We start from the raw sequence: 14,758 nt of genomic DNA on the forward strand, positions 1-14,758 counted from the left end.
CGGGACTTGACCAAGGCCTGACCCGGGGCACCACCAGGGCCTGACCCGGGGCACCACCGGGGCCTGACCTGGGGCACGACCAGGGGCACAACCAGGACTTGACCAAGGCCTGACCCGGGGCACCACTGGACCTGTGACCCGGGGAACCATCGGGACCTGACCCGGGGCACGACCAGGGGCACAACCGGGACTGGACCAAGGCCTGACTTGGGGCACCACCAGGGCCTGACCTGGAGCACCACCGGACCTGTGACCTGGGGCACCATCGGACCTGATCTGGGACACCACCAGGACCTGACCTGAAGCATGACCAGGGCCTGACCCGGGGCACCACCGGACCCGTGACCCGGGGCACCATCGGGACCTGACCCGGAGCACCACCGGACCTGTGACCCGGGGCACAACCGGGACTTAACCAAGGCCTGACCCAGGGCACCACCAGGGCCTGACCTGGGGCACCACTGGCCCTGTGATCTGGGACACCATCGGGACCTGACCTGGGGCACGACCAGGGTCTGACCAAGACCTGACCGGGGGCACGATTGGGACTTGACCAAGACCTGACCTGGGGCACCACCAGACCTGATCTGGGGCACCATCAGGGCCTGACTCGGGACACGACCAAGACTTGATCCGGGGCACCGCCAGGCCCTGATCTGTGACCCAACCAAGGCCCGACCAGAGGCATGACTAGGGCCCACCGCTTTCCAAAGAACCGGGTCCCCTTAAAATGGAAACCCGGAGACGGGCCCGATCGGCGCGGGACTGGACATCTGGGCTAAAGAAAGGCCTTATTGGGACGTTTCGGCCACTGCTCGTGGTGAGCGGTCTTCTTCATCCCACTTTTTGGATAGTTAAAGGGCGCCCCGGTGAACAGGGCTTCATTTGGACCAGGCATAAAACCGAAATGACTTCCTTACCAGATGTTCATTCTCGTCGGTGCCACCCCATCCTCAAACGTCCACAGTTCTCTGGTTCTGGTGGCTAAAACGCATTTGCCCCTGGGACTGAGTTCAAAATGAAGTGCGATGTAGCGTTAAAGGTGAAGATAGTCACTGCGGTCGAACAAGGCCCCGGCCTGATTTACGCTTTTGTGAGGACAGAATCCTCCCGTGTGGGAGAGAAGTTGCCGTTTCCGTGGCTGGCTGCATTCGAGGTTTTCCTATAAGGAAATCGATGTGGCCGAAGAAACAGGTGCACCATCCCAACAGAAGCAGGAAACCCCGTACAGCCTTTGGAAATGAGCCATCAAGTTTCAAAAACATGGGCAGGGGAAAGCAAAAACAAAAGAAAAACAAGCCCTGTTTTAGAAGTATGGAGTGTTATCGCATTTGGATTGTTTTTGGAACTGTAAATTATCCAAACAACGAATAATTCTAATCTTATACGGCATATTTTCCTTGGGCCTAATTTATGTGACATTTCAATGTTGCCTTTTGTTGTTAGACCATATCATTAAGTTATTCTATGTGGACTCACACCACTAAAAAATTTTGTGAGATTTTTATACTGATAATCAGAATTTGAAAATCTTAATGGCCACTCTGAAGGACGCAATATGAAAAATCGATTGGTTTATAAATGTAATTTGAGTGTAAGATACACAGATGCTGCAGCACTAAAAAGTATTATAATTGCAGTTTTTCAGCTGCTTGGTGTGGCCTTGGGCAACTCTTCATCTCTGCCCCAGTTTCTCTGTAAAACAGGGGTAACTACCTCTAAGAATGCTTTCGAAATCGTATGTACTGTATAAAGTTTTGGCCAAAGCACTTTTTCAGTTAAGAAATTTGTCACTGGCTGCTTATGGTGACCCACAGATGGGCGGTGGAGGGAAAGATGAAGGTTATTGGGCTAATTCAGCCAGTCAGTAGCTATTGAACACTTACTGTGTGGAGAGCACTGTACTAAGTGCTCGGGAGAGTACCAGTAGTTAGAAGACACGATCCTTGCCCTTTGAATTCGTCCTGCCATAGCATAAGTCTCCTTAGAAGAAGGATTTTTGGGAGTGGCAGAAAATAGATCAGAAAACAGGAAAGACGGTCAAAATGCCGTCTCTTTGGTACACCCCAGTTTAAAGAAATTTAAAGAACAATTCCATACTTACTAACAAAGCTAGCGGAATTTACTGTGTGAGGATTTAAAATTGGATCTTAATACAGAAAGCGTGATTATCAAATGGGGAAACAAAGTTAAAACGCTACAAATGTGAAGTACGACGTATTTAATAAATTTATATAATTAGTGCGTTTTGCATACATTATTTTTCCTCCGGCATGATCTCTTTTGGGTTGACTAATAAACTCATGCAAAAAGATAAAATCATGAGATTACAGAAGGTTCATTTGTCTCACAAATCTGAAGGGCTTGGATGAATTACTAAGGTTGCCAGTACTTGATTAAAATTATGCTCTTATTTAAAAAAATAACTAGAATCAAAGGGCTGAATTAGCAATTTTATTCCTCTGTCAGTCTCCCTGTTTTTTTATTTGGTGAGAAAAGAGTTTGAGTTAGTTTTTCTCCCCTTCTGTGACGTCTTTTCTATCCTTCATAGACTTTGGGCGTTTGATTTCCGCAGAACTGAAGTATTGGCCCAATTAAACTGAGAAACACATACTCTGTAATACGAGAAACTCCACATTGCCAAGTTTTGGGTAACTTTTAGAGTTAATCTCGTAAATCAAAATGGTTGTTTTTGTGCACCAACACAGAACAAGCTTCTCTGCAAAATGATCTGTGCCATCAGATGCTCTCCCCACAATTTTCTCAAGTGCCTTAGGTGAATGCCATTGAAAATACAGTTTCTCTGACTGTAATAATCTTGTATTATGGAAGCATAATTCCAAACATGAGTTCCTCTTCAAATAAAGCAGCAAATGTAGCAATTCCATCATTTAGTCTGTTATACGTTTTGTTGATTGATGTTGTTTCATGACGTTTTGTTGATTGATGTTGTTTCATGAGTGATTTTTATGTAACAGGAACAATCAGGTTTCTCTCGTTCATTAGAGCTGGATATTTTCATGCCAGCGTAGGCCCTTCTTATGGCCAAACCCAGTGCTGGCATCGTTAAAGAAACATTTTCTATAAACTTATCTGTTGTCTCCAGTGACATTCCCTCTTCTATGGAACTTAGGACCCTCGGTTTCGGAGAAGAGGCAAACTGAGTACCCCAATAAACAGTCAATCCTCCCATGATCCATGCTTTTAATACACACTTTGGGCAGAGCACGGGTGGGATGTTACGGAATGTTCCTCATCTGAATGCAGCGGGAGAGACTTGGGAACGTGAGGTTGGAAGAGATGGGTGTGTGTGTGTGTGTGTATTAAAACATTGTTTTCCTAAACACGGGGTTCCTCAAGACCCCAACGCCCGTCTTATCAGAGCACTGCTATATTCCATATAAAGGACTGTAACTTCATGATGATTTAAAGCAGCACAGCATAGGGAATCATATTATAACTCCGTAATAAATAGAAGCCTCACTAACTGACCATCTTTTACAGGGTAGTACTGCGATGAACTCAGCCTGCCGATAAAATAGCCGCTGTTCTTCCACTGGAGGGACGTAGTGAAATAAATTATTCCGGGCCAGAGAGCGTTGGGTTTTTCTGGGAAAAGATCACAGTCCATTTCATTGGGAAGGTGAGAACACGAATGCCAATGCGCACCGATCTAAGATTGCCGGCTCCTATTTTTCTGTCCAGTAGCTCCTTATTTGAGACTTTGGCTCCATTTCATACCTGCAGCCTAAGGAGTTTCTTTAGGCTCACACTCATCCTGCGCTTCCTTCTCCCACAAACTGCTAATAGCCTTTACTTTTCCTACAGAAAGCCCGTTTCCCACCAAGTTGGACCGATCCCTACACGTCCAGCTGCTGCTCGTCCCCCTCTCCATCCCCCCCATCTTACCTCCTTCCCTTCCCCACAGCACCTGTATGTTTGTACATATTTATTACTCTATTTTACTTGTACATATCTATCCTATTTATTTTGTTTTGTTAGTATGTTTGGTTTTGTTCTCTGTCTCCCCCTTTTAGACTGTGAGCCCACTGGTGGGTGGGGACGGTCTCTATATGTTGCCAATTTGTACTTCCCAAGTGCTTAGTGCAGTGCTCTGCACATAGTAAGCGCTCAATAAATACGATTGATGATGATGATGATGCAGCAGCATCCTAATTCTGACACCAGAAGGCCTTTTCCTGTCCAACCCCGGGATTTCAGAACCACTCGGGTGGCCCGGTGTGTGCTCAGCAAGTCCGCAGGCCACGCGGGCCTCCCTGGAGGTGAGACGGACACTGTAGCTGAGTCACAGAGAAGTTCTTCTAGACTGTGAGCCCACTGTTGGGTAGGGACCGTCTCTATAAATTGCCAACTTGAACTTCCCAAGCGCTTAGTACAGTGCTCTGCACACGGTAAGCGCTCAATAAATACCATTGAATGAATCTGTTTCCCTCGCCACCCCGGAGCCAGTCCCAGAGAAGCAGCGTGGCTCAGTGGGAAGAGTGCGGGCTTGGGAGTCAGAGGTCATGGGTTCGAATGCCGCCTCCCCCACATGTCTGCTGTGTGACCTTGGGCAAGTCACTTCACTTGTCTGTGCCTCAGTTCCCTCATCTGTAAAATGGGGATTAAGACTGTGAGCCCCACATGGGACAACCTGATCACCTTGTATCCTCCCCAGCGCTTAGAACAGTGCTTTGCACATAGTAAGCGCTTAACAAATACCAACATTATTATTATTATGGGATCCCGGCACAATCTGTTTCATAAGATTGAGGTCGAAGAGGAACACTCTGTGTCAACCCAACCTGCCGGAATAGCAGCTAGGCGACTCTGCTGGGAAAATATCCCACCGCTCCTTTCCATCTTTCTTGCCGGCAGCCTAATCGGGCTCAATCTGACCGTAACCTCTTCCTCTCTTCCTCCCTTCAAGGCCCTACTGAGAGCTCACCTCCTCCAGGAGGCCTTCCCAGACTGAGCCCCTTCCTTCCTCTCCCCCTCATCCCCCTCTCCATCCACCCCATCTTACCTCCTTCCCTTCCCCACAGCACCAGTATATATGTTTGTACATATTACTCTATTTTACTTGTACATATCTATTCTATTTATTTTATTTTGTTAGTATGTTTGGTTTTGTTCTCTGTCTCCCCCTTTTAGACTGTGAGCCCACTGTTGGGTAGGGACTATGTTGCCAACTTGTACTTCCCAAGCGCTTAGTACAGTGCTCTGCACACAGTAAGCGCTCAATAAATACGATTGATTGATTGATTAACCGGAATCCCCCTGATTCACTCAGTGGTACTAGGGCGATCCCGCCGTCCGACAGGTAGAACTCAGGAATGAAAACCCTGAGGAAACCACTACTGTGTCTGCTTTATTCAGGGTTGTTGGTTTGCTTTTGGTAACCGTTGGCTTCCCCTGATGGAAAGCGTTTATTGTGTCAATGTTTTAGTTCTCCATTTTGGGCCTATCGGGTGTCTTCCCTTCCTCCCCTCTGACCTCGCTTTGGCCCCTTTTAGACTGTGAGCCCACTGTTGGGTAGGGACCGTCTCTATATGTTGCCAATTTGTACTTCCCAAGCGCTTAGTCCAGTGCTCTGCACATAGTAAGCGCTCAATAAACACGATTGATGATGATGATGATAGGGCCAACGCCTCCTGAGACGGATTCGATCAAACTCACGGAATTGGGCCGCCAGGTAACGCTGCCGTAAAATGAAATTTAATCGTCCACAAGACTCCAAAGGCTAGAGATGCCTAGTGTGGGCTGGGGAGCATCCCTTCTAGACTGTGAGCCCGCTGTCGGGTAGGGACCGTCTCTATATGTTGCCGACTTGGACTTCCCAAGCGCTTAGTACAGTGCTCTGCACACCGTAAGCGCTCAATAAATACGGCTGAATGAATGAATCTGGGGGGCGGCTCAGAGTCGCACACACTACACGAGTTCTACGTACGGTTCCTTGCCCGAGGCGGGGAGAGGGACATCGAGCAATTCCTAGACCCGCGTGGCTTTCTCTGAGGTATCCTTCGGCAGCGATGATGGCGATAACGTACGACGACTGTCCCCTCTCGACCATCGCAGAAAAAAAAAAATAAAATCGACGAAACCCGGGCGGAATTACTCGTAATAACACCCAGTACGTGAACCCAAAGTCCTTTTATATCTCTGTGTTATAAAAGCGGCACGATCGGCTCTTTCGATTAGCTGAGGGATCTCTCGCACCGAGATCAACGAGGCAACTGATTCACAAGTGCAGTTGGGGCTAAGTTACGAGAGTCACCGGCCGGCCGTTTTATGTTAATCGTTGCGCAAATCACATTCTGTATTCATACAAAAACAACTGAACATTTTCTCCAGACAAACTGTACATATAGAAACAGGTTTTCCGTCGGACATGAACCGAAATTCGGGGAGGTGCTCCATGTCTCACGTCACTAAAAAAAAAGAAAAAAAAAATTCCAGCTTTTATCTTCACGAAACAACGTAGGGGGTGGTGAGAGGAATGGGGGCGGGGGAGGACGAAAACGGGAAACCGGCTGCAGGGGTGCAGCCTGGAGCAGTCACCGGATCGAGGAGACTTTATTAGGGAGTCCAATGCCCCGGCTGAGAGTCCGGAGTTGCGGCGGTGCAGGATTCCTTGGTTTCTTTTGGTTGAGTCCACGAGAAGTGTTTAAATACTGTCCGTTACGGACTGGGGGTCGCCCAGTCTCCACCTCTTCTACCGGCCCCGTCCACCACCTCGAGACGCTCCTCGCCTCAGCGGGCCAGAGTTCATGTTACCTCCTCTCCCCCAGTTACTGCCGCTCCTTCCCCCTCGGGATGAGGCACCCCCGCCGGGGGGGCCCCCGTAAGGTTCATCTCTGTGGTACCCATCGTGGTGATCTCCATCCAAGGAGTTGGACCGTCCAGACTTCGGCACCCTCTGGGATGGCCCCGGGCCGCCTCGTCCTGAAAACGACACAGTGATTTTTACTTCTCATCTTCCGCTCGCCGGGCCCGGCCTCTGGTTTTCATCATCGTCAATCGTATTTACTGTGTGCAGAGCACTGTGCTAAGCGCTTGGGAAGTACAAGTCGGCAACGCATAGAGACAGTCCCTACCCAACAGTGGGCTCACAGTCTAAAAGGGGGAGACTCCCCCTCGTCCCCCTCTCCATCCCCCCCATCTTACCTCCTTCCCTTCCCCACAGCACCTGTATATATGGATATATGTTTGTACATATTTATTACTCTATTTTACTTGTACATATCTATTCTATTCTATTTTATTTTGTTAGTATGTTTGGTTTTGTTCTCTGTCTCCCCCTTTTAGACTGTGAGCCCACTGTTGGGTAGGGACTGTCTCTATATGTTGCCAATTTGTACTTCCCAAGCGCTTAGTACAGTGCTCTGCACATAGTAAGCGCTCAATAAATACGATTGGTGATGATGATGATGAGACAGAGAACAAAACCAAACATACTAACAAAATAAAATAAATAGAATAGATATGTACGAGTAAAATAGAGTAACAAATATGTACAAACATATATACATATATACAGATGCAGTGGGGAAGGGAAGGAGGTAAGATGGGGGGGATGGAGAGGGGGACGAGGCGGAGAGGAAGGAAGGGGCTCAGTCTGGGAAGGCCTCCTGGAGGAGGTGAGCTCTCAGTAGGGCCAAATCCCTACTGTTCCCTAGGGTTCAAATCCCAGCTCCGCCACTTGTCAGCTGGGTGACTTTGGGCAAACCACTTAACTTCTCTGGGCCTCAGTGACCTCATCTGTAAAGTGGGGATTAAGACCGTGAGCCCCCTGTGGGACAACCTGATCACCCTGTAACCTCCCCAGCACTTAGAACAGTGCTTGGCACATAATTAATTTAATGATGGTATTTGTTAAGCGCTTACTATGTGCAAAACACTGTTCCAAGCGCTGGAGAGGATACAAGGTGATCAGGTTTTCCATAAACCTACTTAAGTACGGTCCCTGTGGGCAGGGTTCCTGTCCACCAACTCTGTTGCACTGAACTCTGTCAAGCCCTTAGTACGCCGATCGGTTCAGAGTCAGCGCTCAATCAATCAATCGTATTTATTGAGCGCTTACTGTGTGCAGAGCACTGGACTAAGCGCTTGGGAAGTCCAAGTTGGCAACATCTAGAGACAGTCCCTACCCAACAGTGGGCTCACAGTCTAAAAGGGGGAGACAGAGAACAAAACCAAACATACTTACAAAATAAAATAAATAGAATAGATACGTGCAAGTAAAATAAATGCCACTGATGGACTTGTTTATGCTAACACGGGTCCTAAGTGAAGCAGTGTGGCCTGGTGGATAGAGCAGGGGACTGAGAGGCAGAAGGACCTGGTTTCTAATGCCAGCTCTGCGGCTTCTCTGCTGTGTGACCTTGGACAAGTCAGTTCACTTCTCTGGGCTTCAGTTATCGCATCTGTAAAATGGGGATTGAGACTGTGAGCCCCTTGTGGGACACAGACATATTGTACATACTTGTACATATTTATTCTACTTATTTTACTTTGTTAATATGTTTTGTTCTCTGTCTCCCCCTTCTAGACTGTGAGCCCGCCGTTGGGTAGGGACCGTCTCTATATGTTGCCAACTTGGACTTCCCAAGCGCTTAGTACAGTGCTCTGCACACAGTAAGCGCTCAATAAGTACGATTGATTGATTGATTGATTCTCTGCTGTGTGACCTTGGGCAAGTCAGCTCACTTCTCTGGGCTTCAGTTATCGCATCTGTAAAATGGGGATTGAGACTGTGAGCCCCTTGTGGGACATGGACATATTGTACATACTTGTACATATTTATTCTACTTACTTTATTTTGTTAATATGTTTTGTTTTGTTCTCTGTCTCCCCCTTCTAGACTGTGAGCCCGCCGTTGGGTAGGGACCGTCTCTATATGTTGCCAACTTGTCCTTCCCAAGCGCTTAGTACAGTGCTCTGCACACAGTAAGTGCTCAATAAATACGATTGAATGAATGCATGAATGGACTGAGTCCAACCTGATTAGCTTGTGTCTACCCCACTGCTTAATACGGTGCCTGACACACAGTGAGTGATTAACATTAGAGTTAGACTACGTTACATCTGTAACACTGTACTTTTTAAAATAACATAAGAAATAATAATGATAATTTTGGTATTTGTTAAGTGCTATGTGCAAAGCACTGTTCTAATAATTAGAGCAACTAGAAATAATTCACATCAGAGTGGCCCCTCGGGGGTAAGATGGCTAGCGGGTGGCACCGTTGCTCATGTTTGGCCAATGGAATAAAAAAAAAAATGCATACATTGAGTGGAGATCACATTTCTTGAAATAACTGGCAGGGAAAGGTGGAAACCTTTGTGGCCTGAGCCCTATTTAAGAAGGTGGTCTTTTCGCCATCCTTCCCACTGGAGTTAGATGCGAGAAGATGGTGGAGAGGCACAACTGGGGGAAGGAGCTAGCAACGACGGGAAGCACGGCAGGCAGCCCTACCTAACCTCGGTTTTGCTCCCTTCCTATCTCTCCGGTCACTCCTTCTCGGTCTCTTTCTCCAGCTCCTCTTCTGCCTCCTAACCCCTAACTTTGGGTTGTCCCCTTCTATCCTCCCTCTTCTCCCCCTTTCAGACTGTTGAGCCCGCTGTTGGGTAGGGACGGTCTCTATATGTTGCCAACTTGTGCTTCCCAAGCGCTTAGTCCAGTGCTCTGCACACAGGAAGCGCCCAATAAATACGATCGATTGATTCTATTTATTGGTATTAATGCCTGTTTCCTCGTTTTGATGTGGACATACATCTGTAATTCTGTTTATTTATATCGATGCTGTTGATGCCTGTTTACATATTTCCATGTCTGTCTCCCCCCTTCTAGACCGTGAGCCCGTTGTGGGCAGGGATTGCCCCTCTCTGTTTCCGAATTGTACTTGCCAAGTGCTCAATAAATATGATTGATTGATTGATTGATTGATCTTCACCACGTTGGTCCCCCTCTATTCTCCAAGTTGGAAAATTCCCTCCCTCCCCAGGCTTCAACTACCAGATCTTCGTGGATGATTCCCAAATCTACCTCTCCGGGCCCGACCTATTTCCTTCCCTGTTTCCTCCTGCCTTCCAGAAATCTCTACTTGGATGTCCGGCCGATACCTCACCTTCCCCCTCAAACCCTGTCCTTCCCCTGACTTTTCCATCACTGTTGGCATTGCCATCACAAATGCAAACGTAGTATTATCTTTGACTCCCACCTCCCCTTCAACCAGCACACTGCCAGTCACCAAACGCTCTCAGTTGTCCTTTCACCACACCTCTAGAATCCTTCCCTTCCTCTACCTCCAAACTGCTACCTTGTGTACCTGGTGCTAATTACGTGCCCCCTCAGCCAAGGAATCGGTCCCCTTTCCTTAATAATAATAATGATGGCATTTATTAAGCCCTTACTACGGGCCAAGCACTGTTCTAAGCGCTGGGGAGGATACAAGGTGATCAGGGTGTCCCACGGGGGGCTCACAGTCTTCATCCCCGTTTTACAGAGGAGGGAACTGAGGCCCAGAGAAGTGAAGCGACTTGCCCAAAGTCACACAGCTGACAACTGGCGGAGCTGGGATTTGAACCCATGACCTCTGACTCCAAAGCCCGGGCTCTTTCCATTGAGCCACGCTGCTTCCTGTGCTTTTCTTCATCCAAATGGCTACCATGCTGAGCCAAGCACTTTCATCAATCAATCAATCGTATTTATTGAGCGCTTACTGTGTGCAGAGCACTGTACTAAGCGCTTAGCACTGTACTGAGCGACTTGACTACCGCCAACAACCTCTCCACTGATCTCCCAATCTCCAATCCCTCCCCATTCCAGTTCATAGTTCGCTCTGTACCCCCCACAAATTACCTTGCTTAAAAAAAAAAAAATCACTCTGTGCCTGCCTCCTCAAAATCCTTAAAATAGAAACTTTTCACCATTGGCTTCAGGGCAATCAATCAATCAATGGTATTTATTGAGTGCTTACTGCGGGAAGAGCACTATACTAAGCACTTGGGAGAGGGCAATCAATCAATCAATGGTATTTATTGAGCGCTTACTGTGGGAAGAGCACTATACTAAGCATTTGGGAGAGGGCAATCAATCAATCAATGGTATTTATTGAGCGCTTTCTGTGGGAAGAGCACTATACTAAGCGTTTGGGAGAGGGCAATCAATCAATGGCATTTATTGAGCACCTACTGTGGGAAGAGCACTATACTAAGCATTGGGGAGAGGGCAATCAATCAACCAATCATGGTATTTAATGAGAACTTACTGTGGGAAGAGCACTATACTAAGCTTTTGGGAGAGGGCAATCAATCAATCAATGGCATTTATTGAGCGCTTACTGTGGGAAGAGCACTATACTAAGCTTTTGGGAGAGGGCAATCAATCAACCAATCATGGTATTTAATGAGCACTTACTGTGGGAAGAGCGCTACACTAAGCATTTGGGAGAGGGCAATCAATCAATCAATGGCATTTATTGAGCGCTTACTGTGGGAAGAGCACTATACTAAGCTTTTGGGAGAGGGCAATCAATCAATCAATAGCATTTATTGAGTGCTTACTGTGGGAAGAGTGCTATACTAAGCATTTGGGAGAGGGCAATCAATCAACCAATCATGGTATTTAATGAGCACTTACTGTGGGAAGAGCGCTACACTAAGCATTTGGGAGAGCGCAATCAATCAATCAATGGCATTTATTGAGCGCTTACTGTGGGAAGAGCACTATACTAAGCTTTTGGGAGAGGGCAATCAATCAATCAATGGCATTTATTGAGCGCTTACTGTGGGAAGAGCACTATACTAAGCATTTGGGAGAGGGCAATCAATCAACCAATCATGGTATTTAATGAGAACTTACTGTGGGAAGAGCGCTACACTAAGCATTTGGGAGAGGGCAATCAATGGCATTTATTGAGCGCTTACTGTGGGAAGAGCGCTATACTAAGCACTTGGGAGAGGGCAATCAATCAATCAATGGTATTTATTGAGCGCTTACTGTGGGAAGAGCACTATACTAAGCATTTGGGAGAGGGCAATCAATCAATCAATGGTATTTATTGAGCGCTTACTGTGGGAAGAGCACTATACTAAGCATTTGGGAGAGGGCAATCAATCAAAGGTATTTATTGAGCACTTACTGTGGGAAGAGCACTATACTCAGCATTGGGGAGAGGGCAATCAATCAATCAATGGTATTTATTGAGCACTTACTGTGGGAAGAGCACTATACTAAGCTTTTGGGAGAGGGTAATCAATCAATCAATGGCAATTATTGAGCACTTACTGTGGGAAGAGCACTATACTAAGCATTTGGGAGAAGGCAATAATCAATGGCATTTATTGAGCGCTTACTGTGGGAAGAGCACTATACTAAGCATTCGGGAGAGGGCAATCAATCAATCAATGGCATTTATTGAGCACTTACTGTGGGAAGAGCGCTATACTAAGCATTTGGGAGAGGGCAATCAATCAATCAATGGTATTTATTGAGTGCTTACTGTGGGAAGAGCGCTATACTAAGCATTTGGGAGAGGGCAATCAATCAATCAATGGTATTTATTGAGCGTTTACTGTGGGAAGAGCACTCTACTGAGCATTTGGGAGAATCCAATGCAACAGAGTTGGTAAGCACATTCCCGCCCCATTAGGAGCTTACAGTCTAGAGGGGGAGACGAGACTTCAAAATAAAGAAATTGTGGTTATGTACATAAATGCTGTGGGCTGAGGGGAGGGGTGACTATCAAATATTTAAAGGGTACAGATCCAAGGATCACATGGGCAATGCGGAAGGGAGAAGGGAGTATGGAAAACGAGAAGTGGCGAGGCCTAGTGAAACGAGCACGGGGAGGGAGTCGGAGGACCTGGGTTCTAAACCCGGCTCTGCCACTTGCCCGCTGAGTGACCGTGGGCAAGTCACTTAGCTTCTCCGTGCCTCAGTTACCTCATCTGTAATACGGGGATTGAGACCGCGAGCCCTATGGGGGTCACGGCTTGCGTCCAACCCGATCATCTTGTATCTACCCCAGCCCTTAGTTCAGTGCCCGGCACGGAGTAAGCAGTAAACAAATACCATAAGAACAGGGAGGGGGAGAGAGGTGCTTAGTAAGGTTTTGAAAGTGGGGACAGTGGTGGTCTGTCGCGGAAGAAGGCAAGCGGCGAGATAACAAGATTGAGATGCGGCAAGTTGTTAGAGGAGCGAGATGGGCGGGCTGGGTTGTACTAGGAAATCAGGGTGGTAAATCAGGAGGGGACAAGGTGATTGAGTGCTTTCACGCCTAACTTTTTTTTTTTTAGAAGAATGATCAGCAAAGTATGGACTGGGGTAGGGAGAGGCAGGGAGGTGAGCGAGGAGGCTGATGCAGCCGACAGGGTGGGATTTGATAAGTGCTTCGAGGAGCGTGGTAGCGGTTTGGAAGGAGAAAGAACAGATTTTTAACAATGCTCTAGGGTGAGCGTGACAGGATTTGGTGACAGTGAATATGTGGGTTGAATGAGGGAGAAGAGTCGAGGATAATGCCAAGGTCACAGGCACGTGAGACGTGGTGCTGTCTGCGGTGACGGCAAAGATAAGGGAGGGCAGGATTTGGGTGTCTTGGACATGTTAAGTCTGAAGTGTCGATGAGACGCCCAAGTAGAGATGTCCTGAAGGCAGGAGGAACTGCAAGACTGTGGAGAAGGAGAGGTAGTTTGGGGAATCACCATGTAGAGATGATACTTGGAGCTAGAGTTCTCCGCAGGAGAATAGAACTGAGACTTAAGAGACTCCCACCGTTAGAGGGTGGGAGGCAGAGAACGAGCCTGTGAAAGGCACAAAGAAAGAGCGGCCAAAGAGACAGGAGAACCAAGAGGATAGTGTCAGTCAAGCCAAGATTGGATAAAGCTTCCAGGAGAAGGGGGCGGCCCACAGTGTCGGTGGCACCAGAGAGGGCAAGGAGGATTAGGTGGAACAGAGGCCGTTGGATTGGGCAAGGAGGTGGTCACCGGTGACCTCAGAAGGAGCGGTTGCCGTGGAGCCAAGTGAACTGCTCCCAAACTGCGGCCGGGCAGGTTGGGAGTAAAAGACGGAGAATTTGCTGAGGGCTTTAGGTGAGCAACGCTCCTTTAAATCGTCACCTACGCTCAGTTACTACCGCTGCCACCCACCCCCGTGAGGCAGGGAGAGGGCTCTGATGCTTGGCAGCCGGGGGCTACTTTCTCCTCTCTCCCGAGATCCAAGGCATCGAGGGGCCAATGGCTCGGAAACATCCAGTACCTCGTCCCCGCTGCGCTGGCCACGGGTCCCGTCAGCTTTTAAAGGGAGTCCGGGAAACGGATTTTGACTACTCCCAAGGCGGATCGGACCTGACTCAAACCGAGGTTTAGAGGACCCAGCCCTCTCTCTTTCTCTCTCTCTTCTTCCCCTGGGCCAAGACCTCTCATGCCCAGAGGACGCAAGCGTGTAAGTCTAGGCCGTAAGCCTTCTGCTGCAATCTACTGTTTGCTTGCTTCCTCTTACCTTTACCTCTCTCCTCTGAAGGCCCACCGGGGGCTTCCATTTCCCTGTGGTCAGATGTTCCAGGCCCGTCATGCCAGGGGCGTTTGCGGGGCGGCAGCGAAGCCATGTCCATCCCCTGGAGGGAGGAGGAGCGTTCTCGGCTTGCAGGAGAATGTCCGTCATGGGGAGGATGATCAGGACGGGGACCATCCCGGAAATGCTCATGACCTAGCCGTGAAATGAAACAGACCATCAAACCCAACAGGTCTTTGAATA

At 48.0% G+C, this 14,758-nt stretch overlaps 1 protein-coding gene across 3 annotated transcripts in view; it reads right to left on the reverse strand.

Moving 5' to 3' along the window:
* Positions 1 to 6,137: 6,137 nt before the first annotated feature.
* WDR33 (WD repeat domain 33) overlaps positions 6,138 to 14,758 on the reverse strand; it is a 199,077-nt gene continuing 190,456 nt past the window's right edge. Inside the window, exons 22-23 of one of the 3 annotated variants that reach the window (XM_038748654.1) lie at positions 14,510 to 14,710; positions 6,138 to 6,945 (exon numbers count right to left, since the gene is read on the reverse strand). In XM_038748654.1, the coding sequence (XP_038604582.1) occupies positions 6,716 to 6,945; positions 14,510 to 14,710 (431 nt within the window). In that variant the 3' untranslated portion in view covers positions 6,138 to 6,715. Of the gene's footprint in view, positions 6,946 to 14,503; positions 14,711 to 14,758 lie in introns of all 3 variants that reach the window. The other 2 variants (XM_038748588.1, XM_038748663.1) reach the window with 2 other exon arrangements.

The sequence above is a fragment of the Tachyglossus aculeatus genome, chromosome 1 (assembly GCF_015852505.1).
Source record: "Tachyglossus aculeatus isolate mTacAcu1 chromosome 1, mTacAcu1.pri, whole genome shotgun sequence".
Classification (NCBI taxonomy): Eukaryota; Metazoa; Chordata; class Mammalia; order Monotremata; family Tachyglossidae; genus Tachyglossus; species Tachyglossus aculeatus.